Below are 16603 nucleotides of genomic sequence, written 5' to 3'. Positions count from 1 at the left end.
ATTCTCCACAAGTTTTTCACTCATTGGTGAATTGAAGAGTTTTACAAGGCAGCAAAAGTCTTCTATGATCAGAAGTCAAAAGATTACATATAAATCAAAAGCAATTTTACCATATCCACGAAAATAAAATACTTCTTTTTTTTTTTTTTTGAGACGGAGTCTCACTCTGTCGCCCAGGCTGGAGTGCAGTGGGGCGATCTCGGCTCACTGCAAGCTCCTTCTCCCGAGTTCACGCCATTCTCCTGCCTCAGCCTCCCGCGTAGCTGGGACTACAGGCGCCCGCCACCACCCCGGCTAATGTTTTTGTATGTTTAGTAGACACAGGGTTTCACCGTGTTAGCCAGGCTGGTTTCAAACTACTGACCTCAGGCGATCCACCCGCCTCAGCCTCCCAAAGTGCTGGGATTACAGGCGTGAGCCACCGCGCCTGGCTTATTTGGTCTTTCGATCTATGTACCTGTATTATTTTGATAAATGTAAACATGTCAGCAATAACCTGAATTATCTTCAACTATACCAAAACAAAAAACCAACCTAAATTCATCTACCTACTTGAAGCTTCCAATAGTGCCCTGCTTTCGTCTTTAAATTGGGGAGAGAAATTTAGAGAGTATCTTTAGAAACCAAAAATCATAAAGCATGATTTTGGTCACATTTTGTTTTGTTTTTGTAGAGACGAGGTTTCACTATGTTGTCCAAGCTGGTCTCAAACTCCTGGGCTCAAGGCCTTCCATCTCAGCCTCCCAAAGTTCTGGGATTACAGGTGTGAGCCACTGCAGTCAGCCTATCATATGCTTTTGAAAATTCACGGAACCTAGTGTTTGGGTATAAGCTTTAGAGTTAAAAGACCTATGTTCAAATCCTGACTCAACTGGGCAAGTTACTTTTCCAAGTCTAGTTTTCTGATCTATAAAATGAGAATTCTCACCACCTACTTGACAGGATGTTTGGAAAATTGGGTGAAATAATACATAAGTATTTGGCATGATGCCTCAGTTACTAGACCTCGATAAATGGTAGCTGTTTTGACAGCAATTATTACTATTTACTACTATTATTACTCTTACTTATTTTCCCCCGACCAAAATTTGCCTAAAACATTCTAGAACAAGCTCGTCCGACTCGTGGCCCCAGCCCAGGACAGCTGTGAATGCAGCCCAATACAGATTTGTAAACTTTCTTAAAACGTTATGAGATTTTTTTGCAATTTTATTTTTTAGTGCATCAGCTATCATTAGTGTTAGTGTATTTTATGTGTAGCCTTCTTCCAATGTGGCCCAAGAAAGCCGGAAGACTGGACAGCCCTGTTCCAGAAGAAACAACGACATCAAGCTGCTTCTCAAATGGCTCAGAAGACTTCTGTTTGTTGGCCTTAGCATGCTGAATTTCACACCACTCCATAACGTATTTCAACATTTCACTATTTATATACTGGAGCAAAACGGAATGCATAAACTAAAACTCATCAGATAAACACTAAGCCCTAGCTGTTGGTCTCCAGAGAATAAAATACCAGCAAACTAGCTGCAAAAGAACATTGTTTTTATGTCAATAAAACCTATACAAAGCTTTAAAATATAAGCCATATTCAACAATTTAAATTATTTTAAATTTGAATTTGTATCTCCTTGAAAGCATGAATCGAAACAGACAACAGATGAACAAAAAATACCACCTTTGGAATCTGACAGTTCTAAGTCTGAAGCCTACTTTGCCTTCTACTCACTAGTATGACCTTGATCAAGATTCTAAATCTCTCTAAGCCTCAGTTTTCTTACCTGTATGACAAGGCACAACCAATTACTTCATGGGGTTATTGTGACAATTAAAGGAGATATGTCCAAACAGCCCTGTAGTAGATTGTCCAGAAATGAGAACTGGCCAGGCGCGGTGGCTCACGACTGTAATTCCAACACTTTGGGAGGCCGAGGCAGGTGGATCACCTGAGGTCAGGAGTTCGAGACCAGGTTGACCAACATAGTGAAACCCCATCTCTACTAAAAATACAAAAAATTAGCCAAGGATGGTGGCGTACGCCTGTAATCCCAGCTACTTGAGGGGGCAGGACTCCCTTGAACCCGGGAGGCAGAGGTTGCAGTGAGCCAAGATTGCGCCATTGTACTCCAGCCTAAGCAACAAGAGTGAAACTCCGTCTCGGAAAAAAAAGTGAGAACTGCTACAATAACATTACTATTTTGTTCGAAAAGCTGGAATTCAGGTTTAACTGTCTACAACTCCTCATGATATCCCAGTTCTCTAGCTTTCTTTAGCTATAAAAGTGACTTCCTTAAGAAAAAGGAAGAAAACTCATCTCTGTTTTTCGAGGACAACAATGGACAGTCAAAGAGATGTCACAGGTACATTCCGAAACAGAAGGGAAGGAAGGTTACGCGGCCCATCATCAGGTAGAGGTCAGTCCCCATGTGACACTGGCCCTTTCCAGTTGGGAACCACTTCTTGACAACAAGCCTAATTCCAGCACCATCAAAGGGCAGACAGGCCAAGAAAGCAAAGAGGCAAGAAAGTCCAACTTTCTGTTTCCATGATCCACTGTGGAAGCAAATATACAACCAACAAAACAACGGGGTCAATGAGCCCCCACTTTGGGGGCATTTTTAACAGTGTGTTTTGCAGTTTTTGGTAGTTAGTGTTATTAATAAGGTATCTTCAATTTCCTTAGACAAACAGTAAGAAGACAGGCAGAGAAAAGGAGAAAGAAAAATATTAATGCAAGCTGAAAAGCATAAGCAAAGCTTTCAGAAAGAGCTGAGAAAAACCTCCACCTTCCCAAGGACTAACACAAGAGTATCTGTCCTCTCTATACCACTGCTGTACACATTTAATCAACTCAGTCCTTGAGCATATCAGGAAATTTACTTACAGAATGTCCCAACGCCTTTAAAATATAATGCTAGCAAAGAACTGCTGTCAGGTTCTGAGTTCTTTTCTGTAGCCTTCTTCAATAAGCATTTACTGACCACCTACAAAGCGCCAAACACCATGCTGTTTATTAGGGAAACCCTACAACACAGTTTGATTCTTGTCCTCAGGGAGATGAGTACAAATGGGGAAGAGTCGAGTAAAGAGATCACCACCACAGAGAGTAAACACCAGGCACAAAGGAAGCCCAGACAAGCTCCAGTCCTATCAATATCCAGCCAACTAGCCCACGGTTAGGAACTTTCTGAACCTAGTGAACACTCTTGAGCGCAACTGAACCAGTCACAGCAGTATTCCCACACACCCATAGGTTCTTAGGCAGACACACCCACTGCATGGGCACAGACGCACAGCTGTGTCTGCGCATACATGTTTTCATTCAACAAATATTGAGGGCCATACTAAACGCAGTTAACAGTGCCAGCTCGGATCCTAATTCCTCATGTGACTTCGGACAAGTCACTTCCTGCATTGGTACTGGTTCTATCAAAGGCCACAGAAGACCTTGGAATATTCCTCCCCTCAGCTGTCAGCCCTCCTCCGTCGGTGCTGGTTCCACCCTTTCCTAAGCACTAAAAATTTAAAGGCTGAGACCATGAGTCAGTATTATTTTGAAATAACCGTGTTCTCCTAAATGTTTACAGTGACCACAGCACCTCATTCCTTTCTTCCACTCACTCTGACACATCGGAAATTTACTATTCGCTCATTTACGAAGCCTTTTCTACGTGAACCAGTCTACATTTGAGATTTAAGCAAGGGGAGGGAGCGGGGGGGGGGATCCCTATGCAAATCACTGACCTCCGGAGATTTCTATCTAGTTGAGTAAGAGAAACAAACACGAACAGAGATATGTAAGATAACTTACACTGCAAGGCCAAGAGCAGGTGAAATGAAGCGGGGGCGGACCGCACCGCGAGGGTAAAGCCTCGATGCCCCCCAGGACTTAAGGTGGGGAGACCTCTGGGCAGGAGAACTGAGAAGGCAAGTTCCCCGGAGCAGAGGGAGCAGGAGGGGTGGAGATCGGACGCCAGAAGACCCCAGGTGGGGGGGCCGCAGCAGGTCCCGACAGTCAGACGCGTGGGACACTCCCGAGCGGCCAGAAAGGATGCAAGGCGGAGGCGGCAGTTGAGAAAGGGAGCGGGTCCGCAGGGCCGGAGGGGAGGGGCTCGGGGAAAGGCCCGGAGGGGGACGCCCGGGAAGCGACGGCAGGGGGCCCGAAAGACGGGGGGGGCCCACTGGGAGGGCTCCCGGACGGGCTGCTCCATGGGAGGCTGAGAGGGCGGACCTGGGAAGGGCAGCGGTCCAGGGAGGCGGGAGCACACGTGGCCAGGCGCCTCAGGGGTAATTAGGGAGTGGGGACGCTGGGGAGGTGGCGCGGTGCGGGGTCCCCTCGGAGGAGCGCGAGGCTGGGCGGCGCTAAGGGAGAATCTGGAGGGGCGCGGGCTGGAGGGGAAAGGAGCTAGGGTCGTCCAGACCAAACAGAGACACTCACCTGCGAACCAGAGCGGACAACTGCAACACGCCGCGACAGCTGCTCGCGTCCCAGCCTTCGACTGCCGCACGTCCGGCGTCCTGGCCGCCGAGCTGACGTCACGCCGCGGCGCGCATGCGCGGCGGGCCCCGGCGGGTGGGGCGGGGTGTCTGGGTGGTTTCCCGAGAAACGGGGCGAGAGGAGGCGGTCGGTGTGGGTCTCCCAGGAGGTCGGCGCTTCCACTAAAAGGAAGTGTTACCGAGTGAGATCCCGCCTTAAAAATCTAAAAATCAAAAAAAAAAAAGAGGCCGGGCGCGGTGGCTCAAGCCTGTAATCCCAGCACTTTGGGAGGCCGAGACGGGCGGATCACGAGGCCAGGAGATCGAGAGACGATCCCGGCTAACACGGTGAAACCCCGTCTCTACTAAAAAATACAAAAAAACTAGCCGGGCGAGGTGGCGGGCGCCTGTAGTCCCAGCTACTCGGGAGGCTGAGGCAGGAGAACGGCGTAAACCCGGGAGGCGGAGCTTGCAGTGAGCTGAGATCCGGCCACTGCACTCCAGCCTGGGTGACAGAGCAAGACTCCGTCTCAAAAAAAAAAAAAAAAAAAAAAAAAAAAAAGAGTTGTTAGCACCCTAATCTTGGTTTCTAAATACCGCTCTCTAAAAACAGGGCCAAGGCCTGTTTGAGAATCGCTTGAGCCCAGGAGTTCAAGACCAGCCTGGGCAACACAGTGGGACACTTTCTCTACAAAAAAATAAAAATAAAAAAATTAGCCTGGCGTGGTGGCTTGCATCTGTAGTCCCAGCTGCCTGAGAGGCTGAGCGGGAAGCTTCACTAGCACCCAGGAGGTCAAAGGTGCAGTGAGCCATGATTGTGTCACTGCACTCCAGGTTGAGCAAAAGTATGAGACCCTGCTTAAAAAAAATAATAATTACAGGCGTGAGCCACCGCGCCCAGCCAAATAAAAGTAATATTTTAATAAAGTTCAGAGAAATGAGAGATATTTAATATTTTAATATTTTATGTAATATTTTAATAAAGCCTTAGAGAAATGAGCAACTCTAGGACCCGGGCTCAGAAAGCTCTAGCTGAGCCAGAGCGTTTTGTAGGCCAGAAGCTCGAAGTGCTCAAAAAACGGAAGGACCGGGCGTCCAAGGGCTCAGGGATCTACCCAGAAAGCTCCCGGGGACCACACCTGGTACAATTTGAGCAGCAATATAAAGTACATTGCATTAAGTTATAACCTAGAGTATAAAACATCCCAGAGCCCGTGCTGATATAAATACCTGATTAAATAAATGAAGGAGAAGGGATAATCTTCCTTGCAGAGGAATTCTAATAATACCTCATCCAGAGGGGTGTGGTAATCCGTCTGCACCCACCCCGAGTGTGGCCAGTGCCTGGGGACGCCCTTTCCAAGAGCACAGTGTGGAAAGGGCTGTAACTTCACAGCGGAGGCACTCCACGTGAAAATCAAAGTGACTAGTCACTGCATTTGCCCTTGACAAGATGTGATTTAAAAAAAAAAAAAAGTGAGCTCAGTCTAACTGAAAGATAAACATCAGACAAATCTCATTTGTGGGATATTCCTCAAAACACCTCACCAAAACTCTTCAAACTATCTAGGTAATCAAAAGCAAGAAAAACACTGAGAAACTGTCATATGCAACATGGTGATGTAGCTAGGATATAAACTTCATATAAAAGTTTAAGTTTAGGTAATAGTTTTTAGTTTTGACAAATGTGTAATGGTTAACATTAGGAGAAATTGTGTGAAGGGTATACTAGCTTTGTAACTTTTTTGTAGTCTAAAATTATTCAAAATGAAAAGTTGGGGGTTTTCTTAAGACAATAGAGGGAAAAGAAACGTTGGCCAGTTGAAGTGGTTCATGCCAGTAATCCCAGAGCTTTGCGAGGCAGAGGCAGGAGGATGAGGCCAGAAGTTTGGCCTATAATCAAGCCACTGCATTCCAGCCTAGCAGGGGTTGGGGGCTGGTGCAGGAGTACTGCCTGGAAAGAGGCTTGAGAGATCCTCCTGGCAACCCCACTCCTGGGGTGCTGAAAATGTTCTATACATTGATCTGAATGGTGGGTACGTGTGTGTTAAGTAAAACTTTACCAAGCTGAACACTATACTTAAGATTTGGCCGGGCGCGGTGGCTCAAGCCTGTAATCCCAGCACTTTGGGAGGCCGAGGCGGGCGGATCACGAGGTCAGGAGATCGAGACCATCCCGGCTGACACGGTGAAACCCCGTCTCTACTAAAAAATACAAAAAACTAGCCGGGCGAGGTGGCGGGCGCCTGTAGTCCCAGCTACTGGGGAGGCTGAGGCAGGAGAATGGCGTGAACCCGGGAGGCGGAGCTTGCAGTGAGCTGAGATCCGGCCACTGCACTCCAGCCTGGGCGGCAGAGCGAGACTCCGTCTCAAAAAAAAAAAAAAAAAAAAAAATTTGTGGCTGGGCGCGGTGGCTCAAGCCTGTAATTCCAGCACTTTAGGAGGCCGAGACGGGCGGATCACGAGGTCAGGAGATCGAGACCATCCTGGCTAACACGGTGAAACTCCATCTCTATTAAAAATACAAAAAACTAGCCGGGCATAGTGGTGGGCACCTGTAGTCCCAGCTACTTGGGAGACTGAGGCAGGAGAATGGCGTGAACCCGGGAGACGGAGCTTGCAGTGAGCCGAGATCCGGCCACTGCACTCCAGCCTGGGTGACAGAGCCAGACTCCATCTCAAAAAAAAAAAAAAAAAAAAAGATTTGTACATTTTTGGCCAGGCACGGTGACTCACGCCTGTTATCCCAGCACTTTGGGAGGCCAAGGCTGGCAGATCACGAGGTGAGGAGTTCGAGACCAGCCTGACCAACGTGGTGAAACACCACCTCTACCAAAAATACAAAAGAAAATTAGTCGGGTGTGGTGGCGCGCGCCTGTAGTCCCAGCTACTAAGGAGACTGAGGCAGGAGAATAGCCTCAACCCGGGAGGCGTAGGTTGCAGTGAGCTGAGATTCTGCCCCTGCACTCCAGCCTGAGTGACAGAGCAAGACTCCATCTCAAAAAAAAAAAAAAAAAAAGCCTGGGCGCGGTGGCTCACGCCTGCAATCCCAGCACTTTGGGAGGCTGAGGCGGCTGATCACCAGGTCAGGAGATTGAGACTATCCTGGCTAACACGCTGAAACCCCATCTCCACTAAAAATACAAAAATTAGCTGGGCGTGGCGGCGGGCACTTGTAGTCCCAGGTACTAGGGAGGCTGAGGCAGGAGAATGGCGTGAACCCGGGAGGCGGAGGTTGCAGTGAGCCCAGAGCACGCCACTGGACTCCAGCCTGGGCGACAGAGAGAGACTCAGTCTAAAAATAAATAAATAAATAAATAGATTTGTACATTTTTCTGTGTATAAATTATATCTAAATTTAAAAGGGAAAAAACTTAAAAAAAAAAAAAAAAAAAAAAAAAAAAAAAAACTTTGGAAGAGCCCTATTGTTATTGGTCTTCAAAACCCCAAATTCTGCCAGTCAGGGCCCCTGTCTTAACCCAGCTCCTCTCTGGGGAAAATAAAAAAATGCAGGGTAAGGAGTCCTGTGATGCCTGCAATCCCATCTTTTGCAAGATATTATGGCTTAGTCAACACAAGAGTTTGGAGATTGGTATCACGTGGGGTTTTTCCTGGTTCTGCTGCTCCTGGATGAGCTTGGGTAAATTGCCTGACATCACCAAGCCTCTTGACCAGCCCTCATTAAGGCTATACTAGCCCTGACCACCTTCAGGGTGAGTCTTAGGGATCTTTCAGGGTTTGAGTTTGGAGTATTCAAAAATACACTAACATATTCGCTCTGAGTGATGGGACTGTGGATGACATTTATTTTTTCTACTTTTCTGCATTTTCCAAATTTTCTTTCATGAATATGTATCACTTCAACAACAGGAAAAAGTAATATTTGAGTCTGGGTGTGATGGCTCTTACCTATAATCCCAGCACTTTGGGAGGCCAAGACAGGAGAATCACTTGAGCCCAGGAGTTCAAGACCAGCCTGGGGCTGGGCGCGGTGGCTCAAGCCTGTAAACCCAGCACTTTGGGAGGCCGAGATGGGCGGATCACAAGGTCAGGAGATCGAGACCATCCTGTCTAACCTGGTGAAACCCCGTCTCTACTAAAAAATACAAAAAACTAGCCGGGCGAGGTGGCGGGCCCCTGTAGTCCCAGCTACTCCGGAGGCTGAGGCAGGAGAATGGCATGAACCCGAAAGGCGGAGCTTGCAGTGAGCTGAGATCTGGCCACTGCACTCCAGCCTGGGCGACAGAGCGAGACTCCGTCTCAAAAAAAAAAAAAAAAAAAAAAGACCAGCCTGGGCAACACAGTGGGACACTTTCTCTACAAAAAAATAAAAATAAAAAAATTAGCCTGGCGTGGTGGCTTGCATCTGTAGTCCCAGCTGCCTGAGAGGCTGAGAGGGAAGCTTCACTAGAACCCGGGAGGTCAAGGGTGCAGTGAGCCATGATTGTGTCACTGCACTCCAGGTTGAGCAAAAGTATGAGACCCTGCCTCAAAAAATAATAATTACAGGCGTGAGCCACAGCGCCCAGCCAAAAAAAAGTAATATTTTAATAAAGTTCAGTTTAAATGGATGTTCCAGGACCTGGAGGAGGGAGTGTCCCATAACAAGTTTTCTGATTCAGTGAAACTGGCTTTCTGGACTGGGCGTGGTGGCTCACGCCTGTAATCCCAGCACTCTGAGAGGCGGAGGCAGGGGGATCACGAGGTCAGGAGTTCAAGACCAGCCTGGCCAACATGGTAAAACCCCATCTCTACTAAAAATACAAAAAAATCAGCCAGGCGTGGTGGCGGGCACCTATAATCCCAGCTACTCAGGAGGCTGAGGCAGGAGAATCGCTTGCACCCAGGAGGCAGAGGTTGCAGTGAGCTGAGATAGCACCACCGCACTCCAGCCTGGGTGACTGAGTGAAACTCCAACTCAGAAAAGAAAAAAAAAAAAAAAAACTGGCTTCCTGTTCATGTTTATTGAGAAGAGGCCAGGGGAAAGAAGGCTGGGTGCAGGTGAGGACGCCTGCTTTCCAGCCCCCCATCTGCCTGTCCTGAGTGGGCAGCCTCTTGTCTGAAAGTGAGAGGGGGACGTCCAGGAGTTCCAAGAGTTGCACTGGGACTCTGTACCCATCAGTGGCCTGCCTCTATGGGCCTCACCTGGCTCAAACCAAATCACCTGCTGCTAAGCCCCACTCCGTTTTTGCCCAATTTCTAGTATGCATTTCTTTACTAAAGAATGTAAAGTGAGAAGTTCTGCTGGTTAAAAAAGAAATTCCAGGCCAGGCACAGTAGCTCACACCTGATATCCCAACATTTGGAAGGCCGAGGAAGAAGGATCGCTTGAGGCCAGAAGTTCAAGACCAACCCGGGCAACATAGTGAAACAAAATATACAAAAACATAAGTAAATTAAAAAAAAAAAAACTCCAAATACAACATGAAATAAAATGCCGTGTCTCCCCTGCTATACCCCACATAATTGGGAATGCGGAGCGTCCAAGGAATAGGAGATAACAGGCACTCTTCCTTTACTTTTTCTTTCTTTCTTTCTTTCTTTTTTTTTTTTTTTTTTTTTGAGGCGGAGTCTCGCTCTGTCGCCCAGGCTGGAGTGCAGTGGTGCGATCTCGGCTCACTGCAAGCTCCGCCTCCCAGGTTCACAGCATTCTCCTGCCTCAGCCTCCCGAGTAGCTGGGACTACAGGCGCCTGCCACCTCGCCTGGCTAATTATTTGTATTTTTAGTAGAGAGGGGGTTTCACCGTGTTAGCCAGGATGGTCTCAATCTCCTGACCTCATGACCTCATGATCCAACCGCCTCGGCCTCCCAAAGTGCTAGGATTACTGGTGTGAGACTGTACCCAGCCGAAATTTTTTATATGTATAAAAGTAGCCAAGGTGGCACTTAGGGTGGAACAGTAGGATTTCAGCTGCCCCATGATGTTTACCAACACCCAGATTCATCCCAAACAGATACACAGCACTAGGGAGAACAGCAGGGGCAAGCAATGCAGAGTGCAGCCTAGGAAGCCGTTCCAGCATGCTGGTTGCACCTTTGCTTCTCCTATACAGAAATTCTGGAACTGCCTTTTGGGGTGGGAAATAATGAGTTTTTGCATGCCTAAATTGTACTTCATTTTGCCCTCAACATCTACTAAGAAGCCATGGCTTTCTTCAGACAGTGGAATCCCCTCCCCTCCCCTCCCCTCCCCTCCCCTCCCCTCCCCTCCCCTCCCCTCCCCTCCCCTTTTTTCTTCTTTTTTTTGAGACGGAGTTTCACTCTTGTTGCCAAGGCTGGAGTGCAATGGCTCGATCCTGGCTCACCGCAACCTCCGCCTCCCAGGTTCAAGCGATTCTCCTGCCTCAGCCTCCCGAGTAGCTGATACTACAGGCATGCGTCACCACACCCGACTATTTTGTATTTTTTGTACAGACAGTGTTGCTCCAGATTGGTCAGGCTGGTCTCGAACTCCCAACCTCAGGTGATCCCCCCAGCCCCGGCCTCCCAAAATGCTGGGATTACAGGCATGAGCCACCACGCCCAGCCAAAGACAGTGGAACCCATTTCTTTTGAGGATAGTAGCTGGGGTTTTGCCCGCTATAAACAGGAAGCTGCCCATGCATATAAGAATGAGGAAATGAAAAGGGGCACAGCTGTGGTACATACAGCCTTGCAGTTTCTCTCCCCCTTCACTCCCTGCTTTGGGTTGCAGCCTTTTCTGCCTATTTCAACCATCCACAGGAAAGTGAGTGCCCTTTCTCCTCCAGCCCACCTGAGCCTCTACTGCTACTTCAGTCTGCCGTGTTGCTTATTTACTGTTGAACATCTGTCACCTATTTCACAGGCATCTATGGAGGAACAAAATGAGTTCTTGGACTCCCATTTTGAATCCAAAGCCCTGAACCCCAAATACTTTCTGTTTGTTTTTTGTTTGTTTGTTTGTTTTTGAGATGGAGTCTCGCTCTGTTGCCCAGGCTGGAGTGCAGTGGAGTGATCTCGGCTCACTGAAACCTCTGCCTCCTGGGTTCCAGCGATTCTCCTGCCTCAGCGTCCTGAGTAGCTGAGACAACAGGCGCACGCCACCATACCTGTCTAATTTTTGTATTTTTTAGTAGAGACAGGGTTTCACCATATTGGCCAGGCTGGTCTCGAACTACTGACCTTGTGATCTGCCCGCCTCAGCCTCCTAATGTGCTGGAATTATGGGCGCGAGCCACTGCGCCTGGCCTTTCTGTTTTTTTATTTCTCAAGACAGGGTCTCACTCTGTTGCACAAGCTAGAGTACAGTGGCATAAACACGGCTCACTGCAGCCTTGAACTCTAGGGCTCAAGCGATCCTCTCACCTCAGTCTCCAGAGTAGCTGGGACTACAGCGTGTGCCACCACACCCAATTAATTGTTTTTAAATTAAATTTAATTTTTTAAAAATAGAGACAGGGTCTCATTATATTGCTCAGGCTGGTCTTCAACTCCTGGACTCAAGTGATCCTCCTGCCTCGGCCTCCCAAGGTGCTGAGATTACAGGCATGAGCCACCACACCCAGCCCCGATCTAATTTTTTTATTTTTTGTAGTGATGGCGGGGGTCTCCATATATTGCCCAGGTTGGTCTCAAACTAACTGAAGGGAGAGAGCCGGGAAGGCCAGCAGCATAGTGCTATACGGCATGTCCACAGGCAGGTACAATAGATGCAAGGAGCCTCAAAGGCGTATAATAAAGTCATTAGGAAGGAATGCATTTTGTTGTTGTTGTTGTTGTTGTTGTTGTTGTTGTTTGAGACAGAGTCTTGCTCTGTCTCCCAAGCTGGAGTGCAGTGGCGTGATCTCAGCTCACTGCAAGCTCCGCCTCCTGGGTTCATGCCTCAACCTCCTGAGTAGCTGGGACTACAGGCGCCCGCCACCACACCTGGCTAGTTTTTTGTTAACCAGGATGGTCTCGATCTCCTGACCTTGTGATCCGCCCGTCACAGCCTCCCAGAGTGCTAGGATTACAGGCATGAGCCACCTGCATTTTGTTTTTCTTGTTGTTGTTTTTTGTTTGTTTGTTGAGACAGAGTCTCCCCCTGCCCGCCCAGGCTGAAGTGCAGTGGCGCGATCTCATCTCACTGCTAGCTCAGCCTCCCGGGTTCAAGGGATTCTCCTGCCTCAGACTCCTGAGTATCTGGGATTACAGGTGCCTGCCACCACGCCCGACTACTTTTTTGTATTTTTAGTAGAGACGGGGTTTCACCATGTTGGCCAGGCTGATCTCGAACTCCTGACCTCGTGATCTGCCCATCTTGGCCTCCCAAAGTACTGTGATTACAGGCGTGATCCACCGCGCCCGGCAGGAATGCATTTTGATCATACATTCCCTTTGTTTTTAATATTAAATTTACACAATATAATTTTTAATATTGGCTGCATTTCACAAATCGCTTACAAAATTCCTGTAAATTTGTCCTTTGGCTTACGCTAGTGGCCCCAGCATATCCCTGAGCTTGTTTAGCTGTTCTAATGATAGATGCATGAATGCTTTCCTGTTTGAGGCTATTATCAATAAAACAGTAATGAACATTTCTGTACAAGTCTTTGCATGGATATATGATTGCAATCCTCTTTGGTACAATTTGCTGAGTGATAAGAGAGATGTGTAGTTTTTTGTTGTTTGTTTTCGTTTTTGTTTTGTTTTGCTTTTTTCAGATAGAGTCTCGCTCTGCTGCCCAGGCTGGAGTGCAATTGCATGACGTCAGCTCACTGCCAGCTCTGTCTCCCGGATACAAGCGATTCTCCACCCTCAGCCTCCCGAGTAACTGGGATTACAGGTGCCCATGACCACGCCCAGCTAATTTTTGTATTTTTTATCAGAGACGGGGATTCACCATGTTGGCCAGGCTGGTCTCAAATTTTTGACCTTTGTTTTAAGACACAGACTTGCTTTGTCACCCAGGCTGGAGTGCAGTAGCACCATCATAGCTCACTGCAGTCTCCACCCACTGGGCTTGACAATCCTCTCTCCTTACTCACCCCCTACCAGTAGCTGGGACTACAGAGTGCAACACCACATCCAGCTAATTTTTGTTTTGTTTTTTGGAGACAGAGTCTCACTGTTCTGTGTCACCCAGGCTGGAGTGCAGTGATGTGATCTCGGCTCACTGCAACCTCTGCCTCTTGGATTCAAGCGATTCTTCTGCCTCAGCCTCCCCAGTAGCTGGGACTACAGGTGCACAGCACCACTCCTGGCTAATTTTTGTATTATTAGTAGAGATGAGTTTCACCATGTTGGCTAGGCTGTTCTTGAACTCCTGACCTCAGGTGATCCACCCACCTCGGCCTCCCAAAGTGCTGGAATTACAGTTGTGAGCCGCCGCACCCAGTCTGTATTTTTTTTTTTTTTTTTTTTGTAGAAACGGGGCTCTTGATATATTACCCAGGGTGATTTCAAACTCTTGGGCTCAAACAATCCGCCCACCTTGGTCTCCCAAAGTGTTGGAATTACAGGCTTACAGGCGTAAGACACTGTACCTGGCCAATGTTTGTTTGTTTATGTATTTTTTTAGAGACAGAGTCTCGCTCTGTCACCCAGGCTGAAGTGCAGTGGCGTGATCTTGGCTCACTACAACCTCTGCCTCCCGGGTTCATGCGATGCTCCTGCCTCAGCCTCCTGAGTAGCTGGGATTACAGGTGCCTGCCACAACGTCCAGCTAATTTTTGTATTTTTAGTAGATACGAGGTTTCACCACATTGGCTAGGCTGGTCTGGAACTCCTGACCTCAAGTAATCTGCACGCCTCAGCCTCCCAAACTGCTGTGATTACAGGCTTCAGCCACCACACCAGGCCGGATGTTTAGTTTCTTTTTTTTTTTTTTTTTTTTGAGAAGGAGTCTCACTCTGTCACCCAGGCTGGAGTGCAGGGCGCGATCTGGGCTCACTGCAAGCTCCGCCTCCCGGGTTCACGCCATTCTCCTGTCTCAGCCTCCCAGTAGCTGGGACTACAAGCGCCCGCCACCACGCCCGGCTAATTTTTTGTATTTTTAGTAGAGACGGGGTTTCACCGTGTTAGCCAGGATGGTCTCGATCTCCTGACCTCGTGATCCGCCCGCCTCGGCCTCCCAAAGTGCTGGGATTACAGGCGTGAGCCACCGCGCCTGGCCTTAGTTTCTTTATTTTTACTTTTATTTTTTTGAGACGGAGTCTCGCTCTGTCACCCAGGCTGGAGTGCAATGGTGCAATCTCGGCTCACTGCAAGCTTCGTCTCTCGGGTTCACGCCATTCTCCTGTCCCAGCCTCCCGAGTAGCTGGGACTGGAATGAGACCACCACTTCTCCTGCTGTCCTTCCCAGCTTCTCCCTCACCTCCCCTTTTCCCTAGTTTATAAGACAGGAGAGAAGGGGTAAAGTAAAAAGTTGGAAAGAAACAAAAGTAAGATCAATAGGTAGATGACCTTGGCGTCACCACCTGGCCCTTGTGTTTAAAATAATAATAATAATAATAATAATAACCCCTGACCAAAACTACTGGTGTTATCTGTAAATTCCAGACATTGTATGAGAAAGCACTATAAAACTTTTTGTTCTGTTAGCTGATATATGTAGCCCCAGTCACATTCCTCACGTTTACTTGACTTATCATGACCTTTTCACGTGGACCCCTTAGAGTTGTAAGCCCTTAAAAGGGCTAGGAATTTCTTTTTTGGGGAGCTGGACTCCTAAGATGCGAGTCTGCCAACGCTCCCGGCTGAATAAAAAAATCTCTTCCTTCTTTAATCCGGTGTCTGAGGAGTTTTGTCTGCGGCTCGTCCTGCTACGGGACCACAGGCGCCTGTCACCACACCCGGCTAATTTTTTTTTTTTTTGTATTTTTAGTAGAGATGGGGTTTCACCATGTTAGCCAGGATGGTCTTGATCTGACATCACGATCTGCCCGCCTCCACCTCGGATGTTTAGTTTCATAAGAAATGATTAGAACTTTATCCAAAGTGATTATACCATTTTACTCCCATCAAAAATATATGAGATTTTCTTCTTATTATTATTATTTTTCTGAGACAGAGTCCTACTCTGTTGCTAGGCTGGAGTGCAGTGGCATGATCTCGGCTCACTGCAACCTCCACCTTCCGGGTTCAAGCGATTCTTCTGCCTCAGCCTCCCGAGTAGCTGGGACTACAGGCACGTGCCACCAGGCCCGGTTAATTTTTTTGTATTTTCAGTAGAGACAGGGTTTCACCGTGTTAGCCAGGATGGTCTCCATCTCCCGACCTCATGATGCGCCCACCTCAGCCTCCCAAAGTGCTGGGATTACAGGTGTGAGCCACCATGCCTGGCTGAGATTTTTATTTATTTTTAAATTTAATTTTAGAGTAGGTAATTTATATATTCACCTGGTGCAAAAATTAAAAAAAAAACCCAAACATGAAAATTATCTTTCTCACATCTGTCCCCTATCTGCTCAGGGCCCACTTTTTTTCCCAGTGTTATCACAGATAATCGTTACCGGTAGATTTTTGGCTATTTTTTTGGTATTTCTGTAAATATGACAATATTCTGTAAATGTAAATAAATACAGATATATTTTTTCATTTCTACCTTTTTATGTAACATTCTTACACACAGTTCCATACTTGGTTTTTTTCATTGAAAAGTCTACCTTGGAGATATTTTCATTTCAGTACATACAAAGTTTCCCCATTTCTTTTTCAAGTTATAGGCTATTTCACTGCAAGATAAACCAGAGTTTACTCAGTCATTTCCCTAGGTGTGGACACTAGGATTTGTTTCCAGTATTTTGCTACTATGCACAATGCTGCAATTAATAGGCGTGAACTCATTTCATTTCACACATCTGTGAGTATCTCTGTAGGCAAACTGCCAGACGTGCAGTTGTTGAATAAAACATTGTGTATTCATTTTGACACACATCATCAGATGATCCCCTTTCCCATCCAGCAATGTCTGAGTGCCAGCTTCCTGGCAGCCTTATCAATAGCATTGCCAATTTTTTGGATGGTTGCCAATCACAGTGAACACTGCTGTCTCAAAGAGTTTTAACTTGCATTGGTCTTTATAGAAGTGAGATTGGATATTTTTCATATGACTAACAGCCAGGCTTAGTCCTTTGCTGTGAACTCTAATTTTTCTATTGGGTGCTAGGGCTTTTTATTGTTGACTTC

General features: G+C 47.3%; 1 protein-coding gene across 14 annotated transcripts in view; it reads right to left on the bottom strand.

The window, feature by feature from the left end:
- Nucleotides 1-4498, bottom strand: part of PLEKHB2 (pleckstrin homology domain containing B2) — a 47595-nt gene extending 43097 nt beyond the window's left edge. For 8 of the 14 annotated variants that reach the window (XM_065525336.1, XM_074008727.1, XM_065525329.2 and 5 more), the window contains exon 1: nucleotides 4436-4498. Coding sequence is in view for 6 of the 14 variants with exons in the window: in XM_065525334.1 (XP_065381406.1) it covers nucleotides 3809-4208 (400 nt within the window). In the remaining 8 variants the exon portion in view is untranslated. Of the gene's footprint in view, nucleotides 1-3808 lie in introns of all 14 variants that reach the window. The other 6 variants (XM_065525334.1, XM_074008721.1, XM_074008723.1 and 3 more) reach the window with 1 other exon arrangement.
- Between the last annotated feature and the right edge of the window lie 12105 nt (nucleotides 4499-16603).

This window comes from Macaca fascicularis, chromosome 12 (assembly GCF_037993035.2).
Source record: "Macaca fascicularis isolate 582-1 chromosome 12, T2T-MFA8v1.1".
Taxonomy (NCBI): domain Eukaryota; kingdom Metazoa; phylum Chordata; class Mammalia; order Primates; family Cercopithecidae; genus Macaca; species Macaca fascicularis.
The sequence above is the reverse complement of the archived record's forward strand: the minus strand, read 5'-3'. Positions and strand labels throughout refer to the sequence as shown.